We start from the raw sequence: 12224 nt of genomic DNA, 5'->3' as shown, positions 1-12224 counted from the left end.
CTTTGAATGGGTGTGAACTGGCTCCTCCCTCTATGCCCCTCCTCCAGACCTCAGTTAGATTCTGTGCTCAGAGAGACTGGTCACACACACTAGGGGAGCTCTCCTGAGTTTCTCTGAAAAGACTTTTGTTATGTTTTTTATTTTCAGGGAGACCTGCTGGCTACAGGCTCCCTGCATCGTGGGACTGAGGGGAGAGAAGTCAGACCTACTTCTTAGTTCAAAGGCTCTGCTTCTTAGGCTACTGGACACCATTAGCTCCAGAGGGTTCGATCACTTGGTGCGCCTAGCTGCTTGTTCCCGGAGCCGCGCCGCCACCCCCCTCAAAGAAGTCAGAAGAAAGAAGCCGGGTGAGTATTCAGAAGAAAGAAGACTTCAGTGACGGCAGAAGACTTCGGTAACGGAGGTACAGTGCGGCGGTCACGCTGCGCCCCATGCTCCCACACATACACCAATGGCACTCGCAGGGTGCAGGGAGCAGGGGGGGCACCCTGGGCAGCAGTTACTGAGGTTTTTTAACACTGGCAAAGAGCATATTTTAAGTGCCTAGGCACTAAATATAAGACCCCCACCAGTATAAATATTTAAAATTGAGCGGGACTACAGCGCGCCGGAAGGGGGCGTGGCTTAGCCCTCACAGCTTACCAGCGCCATTTTCTCTCTTCACAGACGCTGCAGAGACGCTGGCCCGGACCTCCACTCTCCTTATCAAGTACAGGGAGCAAAAGGGGGGGGGGGGGGGAGAGACACAGTAAATTGGTGCTATTTAAACAGCGCAGCGATCATATATTATTTTTTCAGTAGTATGTGGGCGCAGGTGTGTGAGCTGGTATACTCCCTCTGTGTTCTCTCTAACAGGCTTCCCTGTGGATCTGTCCCCTATTGCTAGTGTGAGAGTGTGTGTGTCGGTATGGTGTGTCGACATGTCTGAGGCTGAGTGTTCCTCCCCGGAGGAAGTTACTGGGGGCGCAGAGAAGGATTTGGGAGTGACTCTGTCGGCACCGCCGACTGCTGATTGGGTGAATATGTTGAGTACATTGAATGCAAATGTGGCGTTACTGTCTAAGAGGCTGGATAAATCTGATTCTCAGACACAAACGTGGAGAAAATCCATGGAGGACGCTTTATCCCAGGTACAGGCCCCCTCAGGGTCACAAAAGCATTCATTTACCCAAATAGCTGATATGGATACCGACACAGACTCTGACTCCAGTGACGACTATAGTGAGGCCAGTTTACATCCAAAATTGGTTAAGAGTATTCAGTACATGATTGTGGCTATTAACGATGCTTTACATATTTCTGAAGTACCTGCTGTTCCTGATACAAGGGTATGTTTGTATAAGGGAATGAAACCTGAGGTAACGTTTCCCCCCTCTCATGAACTGAACGCTCTTTGTGAAAAGGCTTGGGAATCGCCTGATAAAAGATGGCAGATTCTCAAGAGAATTCTTAGGGCATATCCTTTCCCCTCTGACGACAGGGAAAAGTGGGAGTCATCTCCCAATGTGGACAAGGCTCTGTCCCGGCTGTCCAAGAAGGTGGCGCTTCCGTCTCCCGACACTGCTGCCCTCAAGGATCCTGCGGATCGTAAGCAGGAAACGACATTAAAGGGCATTTATGTCACTACGGGTGCACTCCTCAGACCTGCCGTGGCGTCGGCTTGGGTGAGTAGTGCTATTGCTAAGTGGGCTGATAATTTGGAATCTGACATGGATACCCTGGATAGGGATTCTTTTGACTCTTGGTTATATCAGGGACGCTGCAGCTTACCTAAAGGATGCAGCGAGGGATATTGGCCTCTTGGGATCAAGGGCTAATTCCATGGCAGTCTCGGCCAGGAGAGCGCTGTGGATTCATCAATGGAATGCTGATGCCGACTCCAAGAAAGCTATGGAAGCTCTCCCTTATAAAGGTAGTGTCTTGTTTGGTGACTGCCTCGCTGACCTGGTGTCTACCGCTACAGTGGGTAAGTCATCTTTTCTTCCTTATGTTCCAGCACAACAGAAAAAGGCACCCCATTATCAGATGCAGTCCTTTCGGCCTAATAAATACAAAATAGGAAGAGGCTCGTCCTTCCTTGTCAAAAGGCAGAGGAAGGGGAAAAAGGTCGCCTGCTGTGTCAGGCTCCCAGGACCAAAAGTCCTCCCTGGCCTCTGCCAAGGCCACCGCATGAAGCTGGGGCTCCGCTACAGGAGTCCGTGACGGTGGGGGCACGTCTCCGACTCTTCAGTCAGGTCTGGTTTCACTCGGGCCTAGATCCTTGGGTGCTAGACATAGTGTCCCAAGGGTACAAACTTTTTTTTCAAATCAGCCTTGCCAGTTTCTATCCCAGAAAGGGAAGTAGTGAGTGCTGCGATACAAAAGCTGTGTCTCCAGAGTGTCATTGTCCCGGTACCCCCGTCCCAACGGGGAGAAGGGTTTTATTCGAGCTTCTTTGTCGTGCCAAAGACCGATCCTGAACATAAAATCCCTCAATCTGTATTTAAAAACTTTTAAGTTCAAGATGGAATCTCTTCGAGCAGTTATCTCCAGTCTAGAAGGGGAGGATTTTATGGCATCAGTCGACATAAAAGATGCCTACTTACACGTCCCGATATATCCTCCACATCAGGCTTTCCTGAGATTTGCGGGGCAGGATTATCTTTACCAATTTCAGACATTGCCATTTGGGCTTTCCATGGCCCAGAGGGTCTTCACCAAAGTGATGGCGGAAATGATGGTACTCCTACGCAAGTAGGGTGTCACAATTATCCCGTACTTGGACGATCTCCTGATAAAGGCGAGATCGAAGGAGCAGTTGCTAAGAAATGTGGAACTCTCCCTGACGGTTCTGCAACATCATGGTTGGATTCTAAATTTGCGAAAGTTTCAGTTGATCCCGACAACTCGGCTGCCCTTCTTGGGCATGATCCTAGACACGGAATTGCGGAAAAAGCTCTGTAAATCCAATGCATGGTCAAGGAGATTCTGAAACCGTCAAGAGTGTCTATTCATCAATGCACTCGAGTGCTAGGGAAGATGGTTTCGGCTTATGAAGCCATTCCGTTTGGCAGGTTTCATGCCCGGGTGTTTCAGTGTGACCTGCTGGACAAATGGTCCGGGTCTCACCTGCACATGCACCGGAAAATAAGTCTATCTTCCAGGGCCAGAATTTCTCTTCTGTGGTGGCTGCAAAGTTCTCACCTTCTAGAGGGACGCAGGTTCGGGATCCAGGATTGGGTCCTGCTGATCATGGATGCAAGTCTCCGAGGCTGGGGAGCAGTCACTCAAGGAAGAAGTTTCCAGGGAAAATGGTCAACCCAGGAAACTTGTCTCCACATAAACGTTCTGGAGTTAAGAGCCATTTACAACGGCCTTCTGCAAGCGGAACACCTTCTTCGAGGTCTACCTGTCCTGATTCAGTCGGACAATGTAACAGCGGTGGCATACGTAAACCGCCAAGGCGGAACAAAGAGCAGAGCGGCGATGGCGGAGGCCACAAAAGTTCTCCGCTGGGTGGAAAAACACGTGAGCGCTTTGTCAGCAGTCTTCCTTCTGGGCGTGGACAACTGGGAAGTAGACTTCCTCAGCAGACACGATCTCCATCCAGGAGAGTGGGCCCTTCATCAAGAGGTCGTGGTAGAAGTGACAATGCAATGGGGAATTCCTCAAATAGACATGATGGTGTCTCTCCTCAACAAGAAGCTTCCGAGGTATTGTTCCAGGTCGAGGGAGTTTCAGTCGGTATATGTGTTTCCTCCACTTCCTCTCATTCCAAAAGTGTTGAGGATCGTAAGACGAACAAGGGTTCAGGCGGTACTCGTCGTTCCAGATTGGCCACGGAGGGCCTGGTATCCGGATCTTCAGGAATTGCTCATAGAAGATCCTTGGCCGCTTCCTCTCAGAGAGGACCTGTTACTGCAGGGGCCATGTGTATTTCAAGACTTACCGTGGCTGCGTTTGACGGCGTGGAGGTTGAACGCCAAATCCTAGCTCGAAAGGGTATTCCCGGGGAAGTCATCCCCACTCTCCTTAAAGCTAGAAAGGAGGTCACGGCGAAGCATTATCACTGTATTTGGAGAAAATATGTGTCGTGGTGTTTCAGCTGGGTCGTTTCCTCCATTTTTTACAGGCAGGCGTGGATGCAGGCCATCAAAGTGCAGATTTCGGCTTTATCTATTTTCTTTCAAAAAGAATTGGCCGCCCTTCCTGAAGTTCAGACTTTCGTGAAGGGAGTGCTACATATACATCCTCCGTTTGTGCCACCCGTGGCACCGTGGGATCTTGACGTGGTGTTACAATTTCTTACTGGTTTGAACCTTTGCGAAAGGTTGAGTTGAAATTTCTCACTTGGAAAGTGGTCATGCTTTTGGCCTTGGCGTCCGCCAGACGGGTGTCGGAATTGGCGGCTTTGTCTCACAAGAGCCCATATTTGGTTTTCCATGTGGATAGAGCGGAATTGAGGACTCGTCAGCAATTTCTGCTGAAGGTGGTTTCTTCGTTTCACATAAATCAACCTAATGTGGTCCCTGTGGCTACGGATGCCGTGCCGGTGCCAAAATCTCTCGATGTCGTAAGAGCTTTGAAAATTGAGATCACCAGAACGGCTTTTGTTAGGAAAACTGAGGCTCTGTTTGTCCTGTACGCTTCCAACAAGATTGGAAATCCTGCTTCCAAGCAGACTATTGCACGCTGGATTTGTAATACGATTCAGCATGCTCATTCTACAGCTGGATTGCCGTTGCCGAAGTCAGTGAAGGCCCATTCTACCAGGAAGGTGGGCTCATCCTGGGCTGCTGCCCGAGGGGTCTCTGCACTTCAACTGTGCCGAGCGGTTACGTGGTCGGGTTCAAACACTTTTGCTAAGTTCTACAAGTTTGATACCCTGGCTGATGAGGACCTCATGTTTGCTCAATCGGTGCTGCAGAGTCGTCCGCACTCTCCCGCCCGGTCTGGAGCTTTGGTATAGACCCCATGGTCCTTTTGGAGTCCCCAGCATCCTCTAGGACGTAAGAGAAAATAGGATTTTATTACCTACCGGTAAATCCTTTTCTCCTAGTCCGTAGAGGATGCTGGCTGCCCATCCCAGTGCGGACTGTTACTTGCAGTTGTATTGTTAGTTGTTGTTTTCCGTTACACAAAGGTTGTGTATCGGTTATGTTCAGCTTGTTGCTGTTTTTCGTTCATACTGTTGTGTGGTATTCCTGCTAATCCAGTTGTACGGTGTGTGTGTGGTGTGAGCTGGTATGTATCTCACCCTTAGTGTAACAAAAATCCTTTTCCTCGAAATGTCCGTCTCCTCTGGGCACAGTTCCTATAACTGAGGTCTGGAGGAGGGGCATAGAGGGAGGAGCCAGTTCACACCCATTCAAAGTCTTATAGTGTGCCCATGTCTCCTGCGGATCCCGTCTATACCCCATGGTCCTTTTGGAGTCCCCAGCATCCTCTACAGACTAGGAGAAAAGAATTTACCGGTAGGTATTAAAATCCTAATTTTTTTTGTCGACCTTTTGACCCTGTTGACCTAATGTCTATCTAACATATGGTGTTTTGTCTATTGACTGTCTAACTAGACACTATCTGTCTATCAACTGGATACCATGGTGGACTACTTGTGAAGACACAGTACATATCCGTATGTACCAAAAGATAAAATATTTAATGTACATATTGCAGACTATTGAAGTTAATAGGCCATTGTGTTTTGTTTTTGATTTCAGCATCCCCCAGAGCACAAATGATTTGCCAAAGGAATGTTTTCAGGTCATACAGAACTTCATCAATATGGTACCAAAAGGAGAAAGAATAGTGGAAGAGGTAACTATTTGTATATCCGGTATAAAAGACACCGATTCATCTATAGATATAAAGACTGCGTAGTACAATTAATGAAACTGTGACTGGGCTGTGACATTAACCACACAGGAATTAGTTTTAAGCACGTACAAAGTCGCAGATGAAGCATAACAGAACTTGACGTGAGAAAAGCTGTGCCGCTGCATCGTGGCGCTTCGTGTTCAGATTCAGACTCAGTCACACACAGATGTATATAAGTATCATGCCAAATGAATCCGTGCAGTCTGGCAAAGTAGTTTTGTCACTTCCAGTTGTTTTAAGAGGCACGTTATGAGTGAGAAAGACACTTTGTGCTGCCGAGACGCCCAGGTCCTGGAGTGCTGAGAGGGGCTTTTTGGTACTACTAAAGCCACAGTGTATAAGGACACATTTGTATGTTATGTTTGTATCAACATATTTATACTACTGTACAATGAGTGTTTGTTATTAAGGACACTGTTCAGGTTGGATCGCAAAATTTGAGAATCGCAAACCGGCCAATTCGAGCGATTAGCTATTATTCATGCGAACGCATTGTGCTTCAACGCAATCGCATTTTTATTGACAGGAATGCAGCGTTTAGGGGAGGAAACATGGCATTTTGTGGGTGTGTTTGTAAAAACGCAGGTGTGGCAAGGCGTTTTTCAGGTGGGTCTCTGGCGATGACCACTTCCAGCCTCTTGCGTATGCTGAATTGTGGATTACCTTGCCTGGCACAGATGGAAAAGCTCTTCGATGTTTCGGTATTTGTGTATGTTATATGATCGCATTGCGATGCGTTTTCAATTTCTGCAATGGCCATTTTTTCTCTGGGCAGCAACTATTTGTTCGCAGCAACTGCTTTTTAGCTATATTAGTGATCCAACCTGAATATTGTCCTAAATCAGGGATTTTAAAATTTGTATTTTTATTGTTTTACTACTGCTTGTTATGAGAATAATTTACAGTTATTATACCATTTGTATGCAAATTTACGTTCCCAGTATTCTTCTTAACCACTTGCCTGGCATAGTCGCAGCGTTTGCAGCCACAGCAGCAAGTGCAATATCTGGTTGCAAACTATGCAGCTAGTCAGATGCATAGCATGGGCATCTGTTGGAAGATAATCTTCCTGCAGCCGTCACTCACAGAGGGACTTCTCGGCCCTTCTGCCTCCCTACACTTTTCCCCTTGTCTGCCATGCTGCCGATCACTGCTGATTGGTCAGCACAGCAGGGCCCCCCACCCGGCGGCAACACAGAGAAGCAGACCCCATGAAACATAAGTCCTAGTGACCAGCTTCATCCCCTTTCTAGGCTGCTCCCAGAGAGAGCTAATGAAAGTAGGCAAGTATGCTGAGACTTAATTGACTACCCTGGACCGGAGAAATATTATATGAATTAATCTTTCATAATTCGAATGGATGCAGTATCATTCATTCATGTAAACACACATTATGTTTGGGAGTAAAGGGAAAGAGGACCAAATTTGCACCTTGGCAGAATCATGTTGCACTGAAGGGGAGACACCTTTATAATGAGCATATAGAGATGGGAAAGGGGTGTGTCCAATTCCTACCTATCTCAATTCTACATTTCAGTGTATTTCTGTGTTACATGCAAAATCAGCCAGTGTTTTCCCTGCATGGTAAAGTGTGTGTGTGTGTGTGTGTGTGTGTGTGTGTGTGTGTGTCAGGGGGGTTTGGAGCATGATGAGTTTTTGGATAGTTCCTGTCTGTTAAAAGTGCTGTCTGCTGCTGGCTCTCCTTACAGTATATGGCTCTGCCCAGAGAGGAGGAAAACGAGACTTCTGTGCAGTTCTAATGCGTGTGTAATGGCTAAGGGGGTCGTTCCGACCCGTTCGCTCGCTGCGTTTTCACACAGCAGAGCGAACGGTCGCACAAAGGCGCCGGCAGAGGCAGACAGGAAGAGGTGATCGATGGGTGGGACGGGGCGAAACGGCGGCGGGCCAGGGAGCGAGGAGTAGCTCCCGTCCAGCTCGCTAAAGCTGCGCTGGCCGGGAGCTACTCCTGAAGTGCAAAGGCATCGCCGCTGTGCGATGCCTTTGCACTTCTGCGAGGGGGCCGGACTGACATGTCAGGAAAGTTGATCGTAGCTATGCAAAATTTTGCACAGCTACAATCAATTCAGAATGACCCCCTAAGTGCAGGATTCTGTTTGTAATAACTGATGCTGTTAACTTGTAACTGCTTCCAATATTGTCATTCCTCCTATAGGTAGACCACGCTATTGCCTTATGTTCTGAAATGCACGATATTAAATCAGCCATATACGAATGCAAGAAGAAGCTGGAGGGCATTGGTGAAGACTACAAAATTCAGGTATTCTTGTTCAAGCTGTTCTCAATGTATCCACAACTACATTGCAGATTCTCTGTATATATGTTTAACCTTTGGTCATATTCTGCTTTGTATTATATCTGTGGTGGAAGCATCATAGCATGTCTGTTTGCTGCTGTGTGTTTGACAGCTGAGCTGTTTTGGATACAGTTATAAAACGTTCAGACAGGTGTTTTCTTCTCTGCAGCTAGCGGAAAGTCCTAACTCTCTAACCACACTGTACACATCACAGGCTGCTGACAAGCGCTGGGGGCCGTTAGTTTAAAAAGGAAGGAAACTGTGTCTTTTTTGATTCATAACAATGTGAAAGTGCTGTATAAACAGGACAGACTGATGTAAACAGTGTCGGGAAGGTGTATTTAGCAAATGCAAAAGGTTCTGGGTGACCTGTCCCCTCGGAGATGCAGAGAAGGGCTGCGGCTCTCTCACACAGTGTTTGTCATCCAGGAAGCTTTAGGAATTCCGAAATCGTTCCAAGAGTGCACTCTTAGTGACATTTATCTTCATCTGCCAAAGCAGTGCGGTTATAACATACTCTCGTCATGCTTCATATGACAAGAGTAGAATCTCTAACTGTATCAAACAGCTGAGGGAGATGTCAAAACATCTGACGTTCCAAAGCACGTATGGTCTTCTTACCCAGACTGCATCTAGTGCAGGAATATGCTCCGTTAGATGCTCATCCTGATACTATTGTTTTATTAGGAAGGGGTTCTGTCAGATAGCAGATACAGAGTTTTGTGATCAGAAATAAGTTTTTCTTAGATGTATCTAGATATGTCCTGATACAGGCTTAATTCAGACCTGATCGCAGCAGCAACATTTTTCTCTAATGGGCAAAACCATGTGCACTGCAGGTGGGACAGATCTAATGTGCAGAGAGAGTTAAGGTCCATACACATTAGACGATGTCGCTCTGTGAGCTACGTTGTCTAGTGCTTCCCCCTCCCGGGCCGGCCGGTCGGCGGCCGCCTGTACAAACTGAGCGATATGACCACTCATATCGCTCAGTGACGTCACGCCTCCGCCGCCTGTGCATGCAGCTCCTGGACGACCGTCCAGATAGAGCATGCATGCTTTGCCGACAGCGACGATCGTTGCCGCCCCCGCGGGGCCGAGCGTAAGCCGTCACTGGCGGCATATACACTTGCCGATAAAATGAGCGACGTTGCTCAGGGAGGTGGAAAATGAGCGACGTCGCTCATTTTATCATCAAGTGTGTATGGGCCTTTAGATTTGGGTGGGGTGTGTTCAAACTGAAATCTAATTTGCAGTGTAAAAATAAAGCAGCCAGTATTTACCCTGCACAGAAACAAAATAACCCACCCAAATCAAACTCGCTCTGCACATGTTACATCTGCCACACCTGCAGTGCACATGGCTTTGCCCATTAGAGAAAGAGTTTGCTGCTACAATCAAATCTGAATTAGGCCCACACTCATTTAATAAAAAAATAAACGACAATGATGACAGGCCAGACTGTATTTATAGATGCAGCCCGATTGGATAAACACATTATTATTTTTTTGGTACACATCAAATTAATATAATAATAAAGCCATATCATATATTTAAAGACCATGTTATAATAGGCTACATGGATGTATTAAGAGCCTAATTCTGAGTCTCTTGAAAAGCAGCTGTAAGCGTGGATGGTGGCAGCTGCCACATTACTTTTCTGTAATGTGAGTATCCGCACAGCTTCATGTGTATAGTTGCACCAATAACTGTTTTTATATATACAATTGTAGTTGTTATCATTAGTGTCAGCACTTACACCGACCAAATACTGGGCGCAAAAGATCTTTTTCAAAAAGGCGTCCATTTGTCACACACGCAGGCAAGCATGATACTCTCTGGCTTCGTACCCATGGCACTCCCATGAAATGATTATCTTGGGTGTTCACAATGCAGCTGCCCTGTTGACACCCAGAAATGGCCATTTCAAATACATAGTGAAAAAGCTGCGCATATGGCCACAGCCAAGGTGTATTTGCATGGGGTGCAGTTTGCTAAAATCACAAGGTATGACCACTTTTGGACTTGCATGTGACTTTGAATCAGGTCCAAAATTAGTAAATGCACAAACTAAACGACTTGAGAAGGAACTGCTATTTTTTTTTTAAATCACGTTTTTATTAATTTCATCCATTATCAATTATGTTAAAGATAAAACCCCAAACCGATCCCTATAGACATATACATAGAATAAAACATAGATCGCTCATTATCTTATCTACCTAAGTTTAACCTACTATTGATATAGTCAAGATGATTGTGTTAGCAGGAAGGAAAATGTAATAAGGGACCAGAGACTGAGAGCTGAGGGGAAACTAGGCCAGAGGGAGGGGAGGACATAACCTCCTATGGTGAGGATCAGTGTACCAGGAGAAGTCAGTAAAGCGAGCAGTGGAGTACGGAGGGTTTGCGGACTAACAGATAGATACATCATTTATACAAAACTTAGTCCATGATAGCTAACCTGGATAAACCAACATAAACCGTTATTTTAGTTTATTATAGACTGTAGGGACACATTAAGCAGTTCTAGTTTTATCACGATTGTAGAAGCCATGAATTCATAATGGAAGCAAGAATATATGCATTGTTATAATCTGTTTGATAGAAATTGCTGTCCCCCAGCTAGTAAAACGCATAGAAACAATTATGACATCGGAAACCATTATTTTTTATGACCACCATAGAAACCGCCAATGTTAGTAGTATTGATGTAGCATTCCATTTATGGTCATGTTTTCAGAGTATTTTTTTTTCTTCCCCCTCATGTCCACCACAGGAAAGTGCATTGGGGAAGCTAACAATGAGCTTCTTCACACCGATAAAATGATAGTAACTAATGTCAAATTTGTTTTTTTATTTGTATTTTTTTACTGGTACTAAACACAATGCAAAGCCACAGAGTATGTGGCCTAAGGATTGGAATGGGATCCGGTCTGAAGATCGACAGTATCTAGGTTGACAATGTTTAGGTCGACCACTATAGGTCGACAGTCATTAGGTCGACATGAATGGAATGTCGACAGGGTTTCTATGTCGACATGTGCTAGGTCGACAGGTCTAAAGGTCGACATGAGTTTTTCACATTTTTTTTCTTTTTTTTAATTTTTTCATACTTAACGATCCACGTTGACTACGATTGGAACGGTAATCTGTGCCGAGCGAAGCGGCAGCGGAGCGAAGGCACCATGCCCGAAGCATGGCGAGCGAACGCGGTGCACTAATTTGGGACCCCGGTCACTCTACGAAGAAAACGACACCAAAAATAAAATCCTCATGTCGACCTTTAGACCTGTCGACCTAGCACATGTCGACCTAGAAACCCTGTCGACCTTCCATCCATTTCGACCTAGTGACTGTCGACCTATAGTGGTCGACCTAAACATTGTCGACCTAGATACTGTCGATTTGATGAACCACACCCGACTGGAATATATAAAGCACAATATTTGTTTGTCCTGTAATGTGGTTATAGCGCCACCTGCTGTCTTTAGCAGTTTTGTGTAGTTCCTGTTTCCAATACAGTAACTAGTTATGTTAACAAAAGTATGATTGACCCATCCCAAGTAAAGTAAATGTTTTAAATGTTTGGGGTAAGAATTCTCTGCTATATATAAAAACACCTATATAAAAAGTTATTTTCAAAAGTATTGTTAGAATAAGTTCCGTTCAATAGATTAACAATAATTTTTCTCTATCGTCCTAGTGGATGCTGGGGTTCCTGAAAGGACCATGGGGAATAGCGGCTCCGCAGGAGACAGGGCACAAAAGTAAAGCTTTCCGATCAGGTGGTGTGCACTGGCTCCTCCCCCTATGACCCTCCTCCAAGCCAGTTAGATTTTTGTGCCCGGCCGAGAAGGGTGCAATCTAGGTGGCTCTCCTAAAGAGCTGCTTAGAGAAAGTTTAGCTTAGGTTTTTTATTTTACAGTGAGTCCTGCTGGCAACAGGATCACTGCAACGAGGGACTTAGGGGAGAAGAAGTGAACTCACCTGCGTGCAGGATGGATTGGCTTCTTGGCTACTGGACATCAGCTCCAGAGGGACGATCACAGGT

General features: G+C 46.0%; 1 protein-coding gene across 4 annotated transcripts in view; it reads left to right on the top strand.

Moving 5' to 3' along the window:
* The window catches only part of PALD1 (phosphatase domain containing paladin 1), a 492251-nt gene that overhangs the window by 275087 nt on the left and 204940 nt on the right, over window positions 1–12224 (top strand). For all 4 annotated transcript variants that reach the window (XM_063961440.1, XM_063961441.1, XM_063961442.1 and 1 more), the window contains 2 exons: window positions 5700–5796; window positions 8030–8134. In XM_063961440.1, the coding sequence (XP_063817510.1) occupies window positions 5700–5796; window positions 8030–8134 (202 nt within the window). The remainder of the gene's footprint in view (window positions 1–5699; window positions 5797–8029; window positions 8135–12224) is intronic.

This window comes from Pseudophryne corroboree, chromosome 3 (assembly GCF_028390025.1).
Source record: "Pseudophryne corroboree isolate aPseCor3 chromosome 3, aPseCor3.hap2, whole genome shotgun sequence".
NCBI lineage: Eukaryota > Metazoa > Chordata > Amphibia > Anura > Myobatrachidae > Pseudophryne > Pseudophryne corroboree.
This window is presented reverse-complemented; position numbering and strand designations above follow the sequence as displayed.